We start from the raw sequence: 17,034 nt of genomic DNA, 5'->3' as shown, positions 1-17,034 counted from the left end.
CCTCTCTCAGACTTTCCCACAGAGTCGTCTGCTCTCCTTGCCACTCGCATCCCTCCTCTGCCCCCTTTTTATTGCCCAGTTCTCTTTTGCTTTTGAGACCTTAGACCAAACACTGCCTCCTTGGAGAAGTATGCCTGCTTTCTTACACTGGAGCAGTGCTTCCCGCTCCCATCGTATCCCGATCACACATCCTGCATTTTTTTTTTTTTTTTGGTATTTTATTTTATTTTCTTTATTCTTTTTTTTAAAGATTTATTTTATTTTTATTGGAAAGGCGGATATACAGAGAGGAGAGACAGAGAGGAAGATCTTCCGTCCGATGATTCACTCCCCAAGTGAGCGCAATGGCCGATGCTATGCTGATCCGAAGCCAGGAGCCTCTTCTGGGTCTCCCACATGGGTGCAGGGTCCCAAAGCCTTGGGCCGTCCTCGACTGCTTTCCCGGGCCACAAGCAGGGAGCTGGATGGGAAGAGGGGCCGCCGGGATTAGAACCGGCACCCATATGGGATCCCGGGCGTGCAAGGCAAGGACCTTAACCACTGCGCCACCGCGCCGGGCCCACATCCTGCATTTTTCTCCTGTGACGTCAGCCCACTGAAATAGAATAACGTCTGAAATGCTGATTAAGTAGCTGCGGTCTGGCTAGCGTGTGAGGCCTGTGAGGGCTTCGTAGCTCTAGGCCCAGTTCCACACCTGCCATCGGATAATATTCAGAAGCTAGTATTTTTATGAACCAGTTTATTTAAAAAAACACACTTAGGGCCTGGCATGGTACCCTAGCAGTTAAAGTCCCATATGGGCTGCCTATGCTGTAGGTAGAAACTTAACCTACTGTGTCCTGTTATCTATGTTGGAAGGCTGATTTTCCTTCATTATCTGGTATTCAGTGATTTAGAACACTTTTTATGAGCTTGTCTAGTATTTTAATAGCTTCAAATAGGAGCCAAAATCTAGTCCCAGTTATCTCATCCTGGCTAGAGCAGCAGAATTTTATCCTTTTACATAAATATGTAATAATTACTAACCAATTACCTTTTATACATGCCTTGTTATTTCCAAATTTTCACAACCCAATTTTTCACTTTACTGGGGTGAATTTCTTGGTATGTTCATCTTTATATCCTGTGCAAGGAAATATATGGAACAAATTCTTAGAATTACCAAATCAGTCCATTGATCCTGTATATACTGCCAATGTGCATTTAAGGTATTGATGGGTGTTGCCAAAACACCTTCAGTGTTGCTGTTAAACCAGGCCTACTGCTTGTAAGCTTGAACTTAGTTCCCTTCACATTAATTTTAATAGTTGATTGTAACACTGAAGATCTTTTTTCTGAAATGTTTATTAATTTATTTGTTTATTTGAGAGGCAAAGGGACAGAAGGAGAAGAGACAGTGAGTTCCTGTCTGCTGATTTATTCTCCCATATCCCGTGCCATGACCAGGGCTGTGCCAGGAGCAGAGAGCTCAGCACAGGTTTCTGTATGAACAGCAGGGACTCAGGCCCTTGGATTATCACTCCTGCCTGCCGGCGTCTGCCTTAGCAGGGAGCTGGAGTCAGAGCCAGAGCTGAGTGTTGGTGTGTGATGAAAGTGTCTCCATTGCTAGGCTACATTCCCATCCCAAGAGATTTCTTTTAAAAAATTTAAATCTATGTATTTATTTGAAAGGCAAAGAGATGGATATTCATTTTTCATCTGCTAATTCCCTCCCCAAAATGTCCTCAAACAGCTGAGGGGCTGGGCCAGGCCAGAGCCAGGAATGTAATTTGAGTCTCCTACACAATTACTTGAGCCATCATCACCAGCTGCTTTAAGCCCAGACACCCGAATACTGACTGCAGGCCATCTCAAGTGGCATCTGAACCACTGTGCCAAACACCCACTCCAAGATCTGTGTGTGTTATAAATTACTTATTTATTTTTATTGGAAAGACAGATTTCACAGAGAAAAAGATCTTCCGTCCAGTCCATTGGTTCACTCTCCAAACAGACACCACGGCAGAACTGATCTGAAGTCAGGAGTCAGGAGCTTCGTCTGAATCTCCCACATGGGTGCAAGGTTCCAAGGCTTTGGACCGTTTGTTGCTTTCCCAGGCCTCAAGCAGGGAGCTAGATGGGAAGTGGATCAGCCTGGACATGAACCAGTCCTTACAAAGTGACAGTTTAGTCACTGAACCATTGCATTGGTCCCAAGACCTAATTGATAAACTCAGATACACACATTTGAAATGCATGATTCAGTGTATTTTGTCAAAAGCTGTGAAGGGACCACCACACACCAAGGTTATCTTTAAATAACCTTGTACCCCTTGTATTCCTTGTATTCCTTGTACCCCTCCCAAGTCTTAAGTACACCCCCATCCCTCCCCTTGGTCCTAAGCAGCCAAGAATCTGCTTCTCACCATTCTTCCTGGTGTGTCACATCAGTGAAATCACACAGCAAGGACTGTGTTGTGTCTGGCTTCCTTCACCAAGCATAGTGTTAGTGAATATTCAATGTACTCATTTTTTTGTCTTGGAGAAGTATTTCCTCGGAGATCTCAGTAACTTTCACACTCGGCTGGTTTCTGCCGGCACGGGGCTGGGTACATCACAACTTCCCCTGTCATTCCGACAATAGTCTGAAGAGGCAAGATGCTACAGCCCTGTCCCAGGTGCTTGCTTGATCACTCCAGTATCTTCTGTTGCTACCCTGGCACAGTTTGAAAGCTATGATAAATGTTTTCTGTTGAAGAGAGTGATGAGGGACCTAATAGCACTGGATGCAAATCCAAGTTTCAGGTCATTTCTGGGTGACTCAAGCTCTTTATTGTTTCTCTTCAGTTAGGCAAATTACTCTTGTCTTGAAGTAGTGGAAGTAAAGGCTGTGGCCCAGGTGCTGCCACCATGTCCTGTTCTCAGATTTCTTCTTAATTTCCCCATGCACTGGACTATTAAAGCACATACTTTGAGAAAGTTCTATGACCATCATCACCACCACTACCACATCCGTCTGTACAAAGACCCTGAAATTAGGGGCTGGTGCCATGACTTAGTAAGTTAAGGTGCTGCCTACAGCACTGGCATCCTGTATGGGTGGTTGTTCAAGTCCCGGCTGTTCTACTTCCAACCCAGCTCCCTGCTTATGACCTGGAAAAGCAGGGGAGGATGACCTAAGTGCACCTACATGAGACATCTGGAAGAAGCTCCTGGCCTGAGATTGGATCAGCACTCTCTTTCTTTATCTCTTCTCTTCTTTCTATAAATCTGCCTTTCAAATAAAACCAAAATAAGTCTCTCTCTTTTTTTAAATCCCAAGACCCAGTGACTGTTTTTGTGTGCTTTCTCCAGCAGAATCCTCTCCTTCGAGGAGGTTCAAGGAATTCCAGATCAAATCATATCCTCTCCAGGACTTCAGTTCTCTGAAGCTTCTGCACCTGCAGCATGCCAGGGAGCAGCAGAAGCCCAGCCTAGTTGGGAAGCTCCAGGCCCCAGGAAGCAGTCTCCCAAAGATGATGGGCCCGAAGATCAAGTAAGCTCAGTTCCCAGCAGACAAAGGGTCTGTATGTACTACACTGGGGGAAACGGGGAGATGACTGACAGAACAGCATCTTGGGGGTACTGGAGGAAACAGACCAGGCAGAGCTCCTAGAGCACTCCCAAGCTCCGTAGCCAGGACCCCATGCGCTGCCTCTGACACACAAGAGAACCTACTTTTTTGCCCAAGACCTCCACAACCTAATTAGGAAGAAGGGGCACGGCAAATCAGGCTGTCACCTCCCATCTGTGTGCGTTCTGTTGGGCCCTTCTGATTCTGAGCCCTTTCAGCCAACTCTCCCCATCTGTGGGAGGCAGCTCCAAGAAGGTATCTAAAATCCTGGATTTGGAATCAGTGCAATCAAGGTTCAAATCCTGCTGGCCTTTCTTAAGGCTCCATGACCCTGGGCAAGGGACTGGACCCCTTTGAGCCTTGTTTCCTTGTCTGTACATAATAACAGCATCCAAATTGCAGGGTTGTTGTAAGACAGCAATTAAGTGAGATCATGGTAATTACCCATGGAGTTAGCACTTACAGAATTCTCTTCTGTGCCCAGTATTGTGTTATCTATTTTAAACTCCACAGTCACCCCAGGAGTTAAGTACTGTGGTTTTCACTGCTGAAGTTCAGATGAGGACTGCAAGGTATTGGCGGACTTCTAGCTGCTTGCTCAGCATCACGCAGGTTGGAAGCCACAGAGCCGGAAGCCAGTTCGGAGCAGTTGTTGATGTCAGATCTTTGTCTTTCTTTAACTACTTGAAAGGCAGCGTGACAGAAAGAGTAGAGAGGAGAGAGACAGAGAAGGAAAGATAAAGAGACCTAGAGACATCTGCCATCTACTGCTTCACTACCAACTTAGTTGTAAAAGCTAGGACTGGGTCAGGCTGAATCCAGGAGCCAGGAACACCATTAGGGTCTCCCACATGTGTGGAAGGGATTGAAACTCTTGAACTATCATCTGCTGCCCTCCCAGGTGCTGATATCGTCCGGGAGCTAGACTGGAAGTACAACAGCTGAGACTCGAACTGGTACTTGTGTGAGCTGCCATCCATCACAGAGGTTGGCTATGGCTAGCCCCATGTTCTGTCTTCAGTTTGTCACATTGTCTGGTGAGGCGGTCACGCTGGCACCAGGTGGATTCTTTGGCCTTTCTTGGGAAGGAGAGTGAGTAGCAGAAAAGGAGTCTGCTGAGAACCAGCCTAGAATCAGCTTGGCCTGGGCCAGTACAGAAACCCCTCCCGCTTCTGTTAATATGGAATCTAAGTATCATAAGGATCCTAGCCACAGCGTCCATGTTGGAGCCTCAGGTTGCCTCCAGGATTTCCAGGCTCGCTCCCTCTGCCTCCAGGCCCTTGCGAGCTGCTCACCTCATGCTGAGCGCCTTCCAACTTCTGAGTCAGTTTTTTTGTTCCCATGGATGTTCCTTCCAAGGACTACAGTGTGTGAAACCCCAAGGTAGAAGTGGCCCAGACCTGGCTCTCTGCTGTGAGTCAGAAAGGAAAAAGGGACAGGTTGGACCCAGAAGTAAGTGAATTAAGGTCATGCTGGGCATATGCCTTTCACATCCATGCGCTACTGGGTCTGCTTCCCATGCTGACTGAGTCTTGCTGTATTCTCAGCTGCTGATGGATCCAAACAGCACAGTGCATCGACCTAGCCAGAGAACAAAGCTGCACACAGGACTGGCTGGGAAAAGCTGCCTGCCTTCTGTCCAAAAGAATCCCAGTTTCTGTTGTCCTCAGGGTTCAGAGCTTCCTCACTGCCAGAGCAGGGCAGTTCCATTTTAGAAATTTATGCTGAGCAAACCCTTTCTTGGGGCAGGTGCTGTGATGTGACACATTAAGCCACCACCTGCCCCCTACAGAGCTGGCATCCCACATGGGCATCTGTGCAAATCCCGGTTGCTCCACTTCCAAGCCAGCTCCCTGTTAATGCACCTGGGGAAACAGCAGAAGATGATGCAAGTGCTTGGGTCCCTGCACCCACATAGGAGACCTGAGTGAAAGTCCTGGCTCCTGGATTTAGCCTGGCATAACCAGGCTATTGTAGGCATTTGGGGAGTGAACCAGTGGAATGCAAGATCTGTGTGTATGTGATTCTCCTCACTGTAACTCTTTAAAATAAAATCTTTTTTTAAAAAAATTGCTTCCTCATCTTGGGTCTAAATGACTGGGACTCAACTTCTTCCTCCATGTAACAGCCGTCAGGATTTAGAGTGATCACATGCCCTCCCAAGACCCTTCCCTGTGCCTCTCTCTTGCTGCTGCTATGGGAGGCAGCCTCTCCCGGAGCTTGGTTTTGAGCTTTTTCACTCTCTGGGGAAGGTGTCTATTCTCTGGGAGGAGTTGGGGAGCTCCCACCTTGCATCTAGTAAGGGCTGATTGGGTCTGCTGGTTATATGCATGTGGGCCTGCTGGGTTATATACACATGGTGCTCCAGACTATATCCATGAGGGTCTGCTAGGTTATGTCCACATGGGTCTGCTAGGTTATATCCATGTGGGCCTGCTGGGTTATAGTCACATAGATCCATTGGGTTATATTCACACGGGCCTGTTGAGCTATAACAATGGGATATCTTTAACAAGTTGTCATATTTCAGGTCCAGGGATACTCATATGATCAAATGTCCCATGATCAATACCAAGTTTGGTGAACTCCCGAAAGAGGCAGCAGTGGGTGCCTACATCAGGGTCCACACCGTGGAACAAGGAGAGATTGTGGTATGTATGCCCAGAGCCCTGCTGACTTCAGAGCGTGTTATGTATGTGGGCAGGAAGTGCTGAGTGATGCTATTGCAGTTTCAGAAACTCCCCTCCCTGTATTTGGTGATATTAAGAAAGGATGTTGATTTTTTAAGATATGATAAGCATATTATGGTTATGTTTTTAAAGAGTCTTCATATTTAAAAGATACATATCAAAATATTTATAGATAAAATGACAAGACAGCTGGGATTTGCTTTAAAAAAATCTAAGAACAAGGCGAAGATATTCCTTCTTACTACTCCTAGTCAACATTGTACCAGAAGTCCTAGCTGCAGTATATGAAGATGAGAAGAGAGTCAGACTGGGAAGGAAGAAACAAAGGTGTCTTAGTTTTCAGGTGACATAATTGTCCATGGAGGTAATTCTAAAACATAAAAACAGACTTCTGAAATTGATAGGTGATTAAAATAAAGTCATAGGTTACAAGTTAATATACAAAAGTCAATTGTTTTCTATCTTTCACATGCACACTCTCTCTTGCTTTGTTTTTAAGACTAATTTTATAAATTTAAAAGGCAGAATAATAGAGAGGAAGGGCCAGAGATAGAGAGCTCATATCTGCTGGGTCAAGTCCCTGCTGCCCCACTCCTGATCCAGGTCCCTGCTAATGTGCCTAAGGGAGTAGTGGAGGGTGGCCCAAGTACTTGGGATCCTGCACCCATGTGGGAGACTCAGATAAAGGTCCTGGCTCATATGGAATGCCAGCTTTCAGGGGCAGCTGAAACCAATGTACCACAAGACTGATCCCTGATTTTAAAAAAAGATTTATTTATTTTTATTGCAAAGTCAGATATACAGAGAGGAGGAGAGACAAAGGTCTTCCATCCAATGATTCACTCCTCAAGTGACCACAACAGCCAGTGCTGCAACGATCCGAAGCCAGGAGCCAGGAGCTCTTCCGGCTCTCCCACAGTGCAGGGTCCCAAGGCTTTGGGCTATCCTTGACTGCTTTCCCAGGCCACAAGCAGGGAGCTGGATGGGAAACGGGGCTGCCGAGATTAGAACTGGCGCCCATATGGGATCCTGGCATGTTTAAGGCAATGATTTTAGCTGCTAGGATACCTCACCGGGCCCTCCTGCCGCTTTAATCTTGCTTCTGGCCCTCGGGTCTCCCACCTAACAAGGTGGCCCCTTCCCAGTGCACATGCGCAGCCGCGGCAGCCTGCGCCGCTTGCCTCAGGCCTGAGGAGGAGCTGGCTGAGAAAGGGGGTCCTGAGGAGGACTGGCTGACTAACTTTGGTGGGAAGTCCTGAGGGAAACTGGTTTGCCGGGTAGAGCAGAGTTGAGACAGGAGCTGAGCGCAGGGCCGGGGCTGCAGCACGCGGAGCACAGCCGGCTGCGGGAGGCGCCGAGCCTCAGCCCCTGCGTGTGGTTTGTCCCCAGGGCTTGTACCAGGCCTTCCTCCCGGAGAACCAGCGAGACCCGCGGCCCTTGGCCCTCGTGAGTCTGGGCGCCGAGGTCATAGAGATGAGGAAGGACAAGTTTTGCGCCCTGATTGGCGACGACGAAGAGTTCCGAGAGAAGCTGACGAGCATGGAGATTGAGTACCCCAGGTCAGTGTGCGACTGCGGCCCGTCCGACGTGCGGTTGTGAAACACGCTTCTCACCTCAGGGAGGGAAAGAAAAACCGGGCGTCCTGGTGCTGACTGGGGCTGGCGCTGTCGGGGTCGGCCCAATCCTCGGGCTGCTGGCCGCGTTTGAAGAGGCTGGTGAGATCACACAATTGTGTTTTTAAATCCGTGGCTTTATAGCAGGGGTCAGTCAGGTGCGGTGACGTGACATGCGGTGACACTGCCTCACCTGAGGAGAGCTAGGTGAGCTGAGGTGACCCGGGCTGAGGTGTCGCCAAGCTTGTGGTGGTAGCTCCCTGGAAGCTACGACCCCGAGGCTGTCTGGTTGTGTGGTCTGTGCTTCTCTCACATTTGTCGCTGCCGTCCCCACGCACTGCCTTTATACTGAGGGGACAAAGAGATGGACTTATGAAAAAGCTGTGTCAAGGTTGGACAGTATGTATGGCTCTATTTTTTTTTGCTTGTTCTCTAAAGTTTTGGTAAGGATGACATACTTTCATAATTTTCAAAAAAATAGGAAAATTAGATGAAGAAAAAAATTTTTAAAATTTAGTGCCTTTCATATTCAGAGTGAATGTTAATGCTTTTATAATGGGGCAAAATATTTATTATTTAAGATTTATTGTATTTTTTATTGGCGAGTCAGATCTACAGAGGAGGGAGAGACAGAGAGGAAGATCTCTCTGCTGGTTCACTCCCCAAGTAGCTGCAATGACCAGAGCTGAGCCAATCCAAAGCCAGGAGCCAGCAGCAGCTTCTTGGTCTCCCATGTGGGTACAGGGTCCCAAGGCTTTGGGCTGTCCTCGACTGCTTTCCCAGGCCACAAGCAGGGAGCTGGGAGGGAGGTACAGCAGCTGGGATATGAACTGGCACCCATATGGGATCCTGGTTGTGCAAGGCAAGGACTTTAGCCACTAGGCTTACTGCATTGGGCTTGCAAAGATACTTTATGTTAGAATTCATTAGTCATCCAGGTCAATGGCCTGAAAACCACTGTCAACTCATACTGTTGTTACAAGTAAGTACCAGTGATTCCTAACTGGCATGTGTATGTAGCATAAATGTGACATGCTGATTTATTTATCAAATCCATACATTACTAATACATGCTATAGTTGTGCATTTTGGTCTTTGTTAACAACTGTGATAGGACAGGCGTTGTGATGCAGGAAGTTGTTTGCCTGTAACCTATTATCAGAGTGCCAGTTTGAGTCCCAGCTCTTCTACTTTCAACCCAGCTTCCTGCTAATGTGTCCCGATGCATTAGTAGATGATGATCACACATGATGGTTAAGTACTTGGGTCCCTGCTACCCTTGTGGGAGACCTGGATGGAGCTGTGGGCTGCCTGCCTGCAGCTTGGCCCAGCCCTGGCTGTTGTGGCCATTTGGGATGGATCAGTGGACTCTACTTTCCCTCTATTTTTCTGTTATCTTCTTCACACACACGTGTCTCCCCACTGCCTCTCTGGGAGCTCTGAGCTAGAATCCTGCAACAGTCCTAAAACTGGTGCTGCTGCCTCAGTCTACTCCCTTCTGGACCGTTTCTATGCACCAGGCTCTTAGGACAAATCTAACTGGCCATACTAAATGCCTGTTCGAAACTTCTAGTGATATCACACTGCTGATAGGATAAAGTCCAAACTCAGTGCTGCCTGAGTGGCATTTTACAGCCTGACCCAGTCAAGTGCAGGACACCTGTCACACCTCTAACCCAGCGCGGGCCTGTTCCCTGCTGGAGCCCATGCGTGCTGTTTCAACTCATCACAGCATGACAATTCTGGCCGTTCCTCTATCCTGCCCTCCTCTGGTTCTTTCTGGCAAATTCCAGTCCATTCCTTGAGGTTCACTTCTCCAGTAGGCCTTTCCCTGCCCACCTCCAGGTCAGGAGAAGCACCCTGTCTGTATCATTGGAATGTCCTTGACACGCTCTGCTGTTGAGCACACTGGGCTGCTGTGCAGTGAGCCCTTGGCCCAGCTTTCCCCACCACCTGGTGAGGGGCTTCAGGAAGGCTGGGCTGCACCTCACCCACCTTTCAGCCCGGTGCCTGTGTCCTGCCCTGCCTGCGGGTGGTACTTAGTACACAATGAATGAATGGGTCACGCTCATCACAGAAATCGAGTAAAAGGTCAAACGCAAGCCATTTACAGTCTTTCAGTGCTTCAGCAATTTTTTAAAGACTTGGCTTTGTGTGTGTGTGTGTGTGTGTGTGTGTGTGTGTGTGTTAAAATGACTTATTGTCTCCCATGTGGGTGTCAGGGACCCAAGTGCTTGTAGCATTATTTGCTGCCTCCCAGGGTGAACATTAGCAGGCACCTAGAATCAAGCAGAGCTGGGACTCACACCTGGACATTCTGAGAGGCAGCACCTTAACTGCTGTACCGGATGTCTGCCTCAACATTTTCAGTTCTGACAGTTACTTGTTTATCCCAATGCGAATTTAAAATCACATGACTGGGTCTGATGTGGTAGCCTAGTGGCTAATGTCCTTGCCTTGCTTGCTCTGGGATCCCATTTGGGCAACAATTCTAATCCCGGCAGCCTTGCTTCTCATCTAGTTCGCTGCTTGTGGACTAGGAAAGCAGTCGAGGATGGCCCAAAGCCTTGCAACTCTGTACTCATGTGGGAGACCTGGAAGAAGCTCCTCGCTCCTGGCTTTGGATTGGCTCAGCTCTGGCCATTACAGCCACTTGGGGAGTGAATCAGTGGATGGAAGATCTTCCTCTCTGTCTCTCCTCTCTGTATACCCAACTTTGCAGTAAAAATAAATAAGTAAATAAAAATCACAGGACTGATTTGCCAAACCCAAGATTTCACAGGTCTTATTGCTTACGGTAAAGCTAGAGTAAAAACAATAACTAAAATTAAGTAGATTTAAGAAATATCATTAAATAAATGAAAGAACATCTGAGATGTAGAAATGACTCAAACTGGAACAATTTTGTCAGAAAAGCAAGTTGGGAAACACTCTTGGTTCTTCCTGGTTCAAAGATGCTTGCTTCTGTGACTCCTGTGTTTCCTCAACTGAGAAGGGCCGACAAAACCCTCTTGCTTGGGAGAAGAGTAACAAGGCAGTTAGGATGCTGCTTGGGATGCCCTCACATCCCATATCTGAGTGCCTGGGGTCGAGTCCTGGCTCTGCTTATGATTGCAGTTTCCTAGTAGCGCACACCCTGGGAACACGATAGTCCAGTACTTGGGAAACTCAGCTGGAGTTCTGGGCTCCCGGCTTTAGCTATTTCAGGCATTTGCGGGAATGCATTTTATTTGAAAGGCAGAAAGACAGCAGAATCTCCCATAAAAATAATGTTTTTATAATTCTTATTTATTTATTTAAGATTTATTTATTTTTATTGGAAAGGCAGATCAGATTTACAGAGAAAAGGAGAGACTGAAAGATCTTCCATCCACTGGTTCATTCTCTAAATGGCCACAATGGCTGGAGCTGAGCTGGTGTAAAGCAAGGAGCCAGGAACTTCCTCTGGGTCTCCCACACATGTGCAGGGTCCCAAGGCTGTGGGCTACCCTCTACTGTTTTCCCAGCCCATAAGCAGGGAGCTGGCTCCATAAGTGGAGCAGCCAGGACATGAACTGGTGCCCATATGGAATCCTGGCACATGCAAGGTGAGGATATAGCTGTGCCCTTATTTTTTAAAATTATTATTTTTAAATCTACCTACTCAGAAAAGAATGTAAGAGTTTTTAGCTCTGTGCATAATGTGTGACCTATGATGTCTCTATAACGTTTATTGAATTGAAATTCAGAGCAGGTTCGTGTGGACTTGGGGGTAGCAGATGTTCAGTACTTGGCAACTGTCCTGCCCACTCAGCATTTTGTTGCAATCATCGATGATGCTGACAGATGGAACTTTGTCTTAGTCATTAATTGTTGAACTCGGTTTTCTAAACTGCTAAGGCAGGCACAAAACAGATCCATTCTCCAGCCCGAATCCCTTGTGTTTGCACGGAGGATTTCCAGGTTTTAAAGAGCACAGACTCAGGGGCTGAGGCACCTGTCTTTGTGAGCTCCATGGGCTCACTAAGCAGTGCCCTTTGGAACTAGATGAACAGCTGAAAGCATCAGATAACTGGAAACCCCCCAGGGCAGAGGGAAGAGAATCCTGACAATCAAGCAAGCAGGGTAATTGGATGCTGGGGTCTCCCAGGAGGGAGGGAAGGGGCGTTGTGGGCTGAAGTTTTGCAAGGGTGAAGATTGTCCAACCCTTGGGACTTGTTTTATCCACAAAATCATTTGGTCTGGTCCTGCCAGGACAACTGCAAGGTAGGACTTGAAAGTTAGACAATATATAGCAGGCTCATTTTAGTGAAAAAGTAGACCAGAAATCACCACCACCATCATCTTCAGAAGGTGACATAGACTCTGGTCTGTTTTTACTGATCCCTGAAGATTTTCCATGGAAATCTCTCTGATTCCCAGTTTCCATGATTGTGAAATGGGATGATGTGAAAAGCAGATGAGTTAATCACTGGGACGTGCTTGGCACATGATGTGCACCAAATTAGAGATGGACACTCTTCATTCTGTAATAGACTAGAGTGAACACTTGAGTGTCAAGGGCAGAGTGTCAGTGTTTTCCTGGTTATTATTTAGCAACTGGTGCTTTTTAAAAAATATTTATTTGGAAGCCAGAGTTACAGAGAGAGAAACAGACATACAGAGAGAGAGAGAGAGAGCTTCCATCTGCTTCCTAGATGCCTGCAATGGCCAGGGTTGAGCCAGGGATAGACCAGGCCAGAGCCAGGAGCTTCTTCCAGATCGCTCATGTGGGTGGCAGGGGCAAAAGGATTTGGGCCATTTTCTGCTTTACTAGATGCATCTGATAATTCCCTGATGGTATTAGCAGGGAGCTAGATCAAAAGTGGAATAGCTGGGACTCAGTCATCCATATGGGATGCCTGTGTTGCTGGCAGCAGCTTTACTGGCTTTCTCACAACACTGGTACCTAACTGGCTCTCTTCATGGTGGAGTGGGGTGAGGGATCTGATTGTTGGTACTTGCCAACTTCTCTGGTGTGAGTGCTGCAATTGGCCAATTCCAAGCTACCAATCTGAAGTTGTTCAATGTGAGCTGAGAAAAATTGCACAAAGCTATTTTTCATGAACTGGGAGTCATTGAAACTAATTGTAGACCATTCTGACCTCTGGGTTTTCTTAAGTGGGTCTTTGTGAATCAGATCCAGCTTGTGTCTTGATTATAGTCTAGTAAGATTCTGGATTGTGGGTGAGTTATTAGACTTGATTCCTCAGACAAGTCACTGAAGTTAGCCTGTTTTTCCCTTGCTGTAGTCCCAAAAGGAAACAAACCAGTGACACACAGTCCATCTCCCCGTTCTTACTCTCCCCACCCACCCCAATTTTCCCCACCCTCCCTATCTTCTCCGCTTTGAGTCAAGAGAGCAGAGTGGAGCCAGAGCGCCATGACCAGTCTCTGACGGCTACCCTGAGCTGCTTGTATTTCTACAGATTTGCCTGTTGTTGCCATTTCAGACTGATGCACTCACATGGCGCATTGTCACACTTCCTTCATCCAAGTCTCCATTGCTGGGCATCTGGGCCATTTCCACTTTTCATGAAAAGTCTTCTAAAGCTTCCTGTGTAGTCATATGTTTTCATTACTCTTGGTTACACACCTAGAAGAGATGGCTAGATCTTATGGTAGCTCTGTTTGACTTTCTATAAAGTTGCCAACCTCTTCCAACGTGGCTGACCCAGTTGCCACCTGTGATGTATTTGATGCCACATTTCAGACTCTCCTTATTTTTATCTGTGCCTCTTATTATCAGCCTCTGTGACCCTAGCCATCCTAAGGGGTTTATGTGGTATCTCACTGTGCTTCTGGCACTTTCCTGATAGCCCATGATCACATTTGTTATTTAATTTTTCAGTAGGCACATTATAAGAAGTAAAATGAATCAGGTGGAGTTAATTTTAATCATCTTTTTTTGTGGAGCTCAGACTATTTAAAATGTTATTAGGGAGATATCAAAGCCCCTTGTCTTTGGAACTTGGTGTGTATTCAGCTCACAGGTGTCTCTGATTATACCTGCAGCTCTGGCTGCTACATGGGACAGCACAGGGGTAAGTGAAGGAAGCTGAAGAGGGGTGAAGGGGGCAGAGAAGAGTGTAGGAAGTGGGAGAGAGGTGGCACGGAACACATATTTTCCGGGCTAGGAAGGAGGGATGAGAGGCAAGGCTGGGAACCTGGAGGACAGGGAGAAGCTGGTGTGGGCAGCTCAGCCTTTGTGCCTGTCCTTCAGTGATGAAGAGATGTGCCAAAGGTTCCTCCTGGAGAACAGCTGGAACGTCTTCCGGAAGGACCTGGTGCGGCTGCTGCTGAAGAGTCGCCAAAACCCACCGTTCACCCCAATCCAGCCCAAGAAGAAACAGATCTACCACCCTAAGTCCATGATACTGGACTTATGTAGCATCGAAAAGAAGAAAAAAGCACCCCACCCCATCGTCATGGCACCCCAGAAATCCCTCCCCCCACTGAGGATTGTCCATGCCATTGTTGCACCGCGGCACAAGATCCAAGAAGTGCTGCCTCAGTTTAAGAATGATGGGGTCCTCATTTAGAACCAATAAAGGAAGTTGGTTCAACCACCATGCTTTCTGAATGGTCACCATGTGAGCCTAGAGGCAGGGAAGTGAGAGACCAGACGGCGGAGCTACCGGTACAGAGAAGCATTTTGGGCACAGCCACTGAAGCAGTCTCCCTTAAAACCTATGGGCTGAACTGAGCCGGTGGGTTGTCAGGAGGCTGGGTGGGGACAGGCTGTCATTGAGTCTCAGGGTGGGAGGGACTTAGCAGAGGTGCAGGAAAGCTCCCATCAAAGCTGTGAAGATGGCAGTTGTGCCCATGGCCACCTCCCCAGGCTAGACGGATCACTGCAGGGAGCAGTGGGCCCACGTGGGGACTGGGCCAGCAGCTGCAGTGAGGATGCTGTGGTGCAATCTCCTGGTCCAGGTGGAGCAACCATCCCGTCCTGATGAATCAGTCTGTTGAAATATCACCGAGGCCCGATGCTGATTTTTTGAGAATGAAAAAATTTAGTATGTCTGGTGATTCCTACAGTTTGTAAGCACGAGTAATGAATCCAGATTGCTTTAGCCCACAGCTGGGGCTTTGGTGGGGCTGCAGATTGTGTATGGGCTGGGTCACTGAAGATGATGAGGTGTGGCAGGGAGCATCATGGGAAGTGAGGGGGTTACACAAGGAGCTGGAGACAGAATGGCAGGTGGTTGTGGGCCTCCTAGGGGTGAGAATGGAGCAGCTTGATAGAGGGGGCAGCCAGAGACACGAGACAGCAGGCCTGGGGCCAAAGAGGGCTGGCTGCTTGGTCCCTGGCACAGCGTTGGGGGGAATCGTTACTGACCCAGTTGTAGAACTCGGGGCTCCTGCTTCCGTGCAGATCAGCACCACAGACCAAGTGCCAGCTGAGGCCTCTCTCCGCTATGGAACTGCACTGGTTAGCCAGAGAGCACTGGGTACCTGGCATAGGACCAGGTGACCGGGAGCCCCTGCCCTGACCCCTGATCCATCCACAAACACCCCCCATCCCACTCTTGGCAGGGGTGGACCCTGCAAAGCTGAGCAGTGGAGTCCTGGTCAGGCGTGGTTCCAGCTCTCATCCCATTGTGCCTCTGAGAGCACTTGGAGTTCTGGACCTGCCCCTCTGTCTCCCCAGGGGTGAAACCTACAGGATGGACAAGATAAGTAGTAAGGAGGCAGTTTGAGAAGCATATTCTGTATCACCATTCTACTTGTTAGGTTGAACAGAAAATGATTTTCATGTTGAACTTAAAACAAGGATGGATGCCTCTGAAGGTTTTTACGGTAAAGGTTTGTGGACACAAAAGGGTGGAGAGGTTGCAGACCTCAGAACCTTATCTTCCTAGTGGCTCCAAAGGGTCTGGACATCCTGGGAGGCCACTTGTGACCTGTAAGGAGAGGTGTCACTGTTAGGGGCCTGTTGAGTGGACCGTCTGACTATTAACTATTTAAGGCTCTCTTGGCACATGGGGCTGTGGCTCCAGGCTGATGGCAGGGGCTCCTTGTTGAGAGGTCTCAGCTCCTTGCTCTGCTGCAGGCTCACGGAGGGAAAGACACAGGCGGGTGGCCTCCTGTGCTCCAGGCCAGGGGTAAACACTCTTGCTGGAAGGCCCGGAGTGAGTTTGAGGCTTTTTTCAGATCTTTGAGTGTCTGTTGCAGCTGAGAGCTCAGTATCACAAAAACGAGTGTTTGGCTGTGTCCTAATTAAACTTTATTTACAAAAGCAATCCACTGTTCAGACTAGATCTGAAGGCCATCCTTGTCAGACCTCTCTGTCCTAGGCAGCAGGGAGCTCTTGAAAGTTTTATTAAATGGCCTGGCATGGTAGCCTAGCAGCTGAAGTCCTCGCCTTGCATGCGCCAGGTTTCCATATGGGCACCAGTTCTAATCCCAGCAGCCCCACTTCCCATCCAGCTCCCTGCATGTGGCCTGGGAAAGCAGTCAAGGACAGCCCAAAGCCTCAGGATCCTACACCTGTGTGGGAGATCTGGAAGAAACTCCTAGCTCCTGGCTTCAGATTGGCACAGCTCCAGCTGTTGCAGTTGCTTAGGGAGTGAATCATCAGATGGAAGATCTTCCTCTCTGTCTCTCCTCCTCTCTGTATATCTGACTTTGCAATAAAAATAAATCTTAAACAAATAAAAACAACAATATGACTACCTAGGACCCTTTCCCTCTTCAGCACAACAGGACTTTGATTTTGAGCTGTTGGGAGTGGAGCCCTGCAGAATGATTTTTGCTGAGTGAAAACTGGTTGGGAGAGTCCTCTAGGCAGGACCCCTAGATGTGAGGTGACCCCCCCCCGACAGCAAAGCCCCGCCTTAGCAGCCAGGTGAGGGCTACCTGCTGAGCCAGCAGCTCCCATGCAGGAAGTTCTCTTCCCACAAGCAACTTCATATGGACTTCATATGGTTTTGAAATAACTTTTATTTTCTCAAAGCTAATAAGTGCATTACAGGAAACTGGAAAACACAAGAAGCAAAAAAAAAAAAAAAAAAAAGCCATTCACAATCACAAGCAGAGGAGCTCAACATGTCCTTTTGGGTCCCGCGCCTGCACACATATCCACTTGAATGCGATTGGAATCACACGGAATGTACGC

At 48.0% G+C, this 17,034-nt stretch overlaps 1 protein-coding gene across 2 annotated transcripts in view; it reads left to right on the top strand.

Moving 5' to 3' along the window:
- Positions 1–14,538, top strand: part of CNBD2 (cyclic nucleotide binding domain containing 2) — a 31,146-nt gene extending 16,608 nt beyond the window's left edge. Inside the window, exons 9-12 of one of the 2 annotated variants that reach the window (XM_040981116.1) lie at positions 3,337–3,514; positions 6,123–6,243; positions 7,684–7,841; positions 14,137–14,538. In XM_040981116.1, the coding sequence (XP_040837050.1) occupies positions 3,337–3,514; positions 6,123–6,243; positions 7,684–7,841; positions 14,137–14,455 (776 nt within the window). In that variant the 3' untranslated portion in view covers positions 14,456–14,538. Of the gene's footprint in view, positions 1–3,336; positions 3,515–6,122; positions 6,244–7,671; positions 7,842–14,136 lie in introns of both variants that reach the window. The other variant, XM_040981115.1, reaches the window with a different exon arrangement.
- Positions 14,539–17,034: the final 2,496 nt, after the last annotated feature.

Source organism: Ochotona curzoniae, unplaced genomic scaffold (assembly GCF_017591425.1).
Source record: "Ochotona curzoniae isolate NIBS_2020 unplaced genomic scaffold, NIBS_Ocur_1.0 contig_3520, whole genome shotgun sequence".
NCBI classification, from domain to species: Eukaryota; Metazoa; Chordata; class Mammalia; order Lagomorpha; family Ochotonidae; genus Ochotona; species Ochotona curzoniae.
The sequence above is the reverse complement of the archived record's forward strand: the minus strand, read 5'-3'. Positions and strand labels throughout refer to the sequence as shown.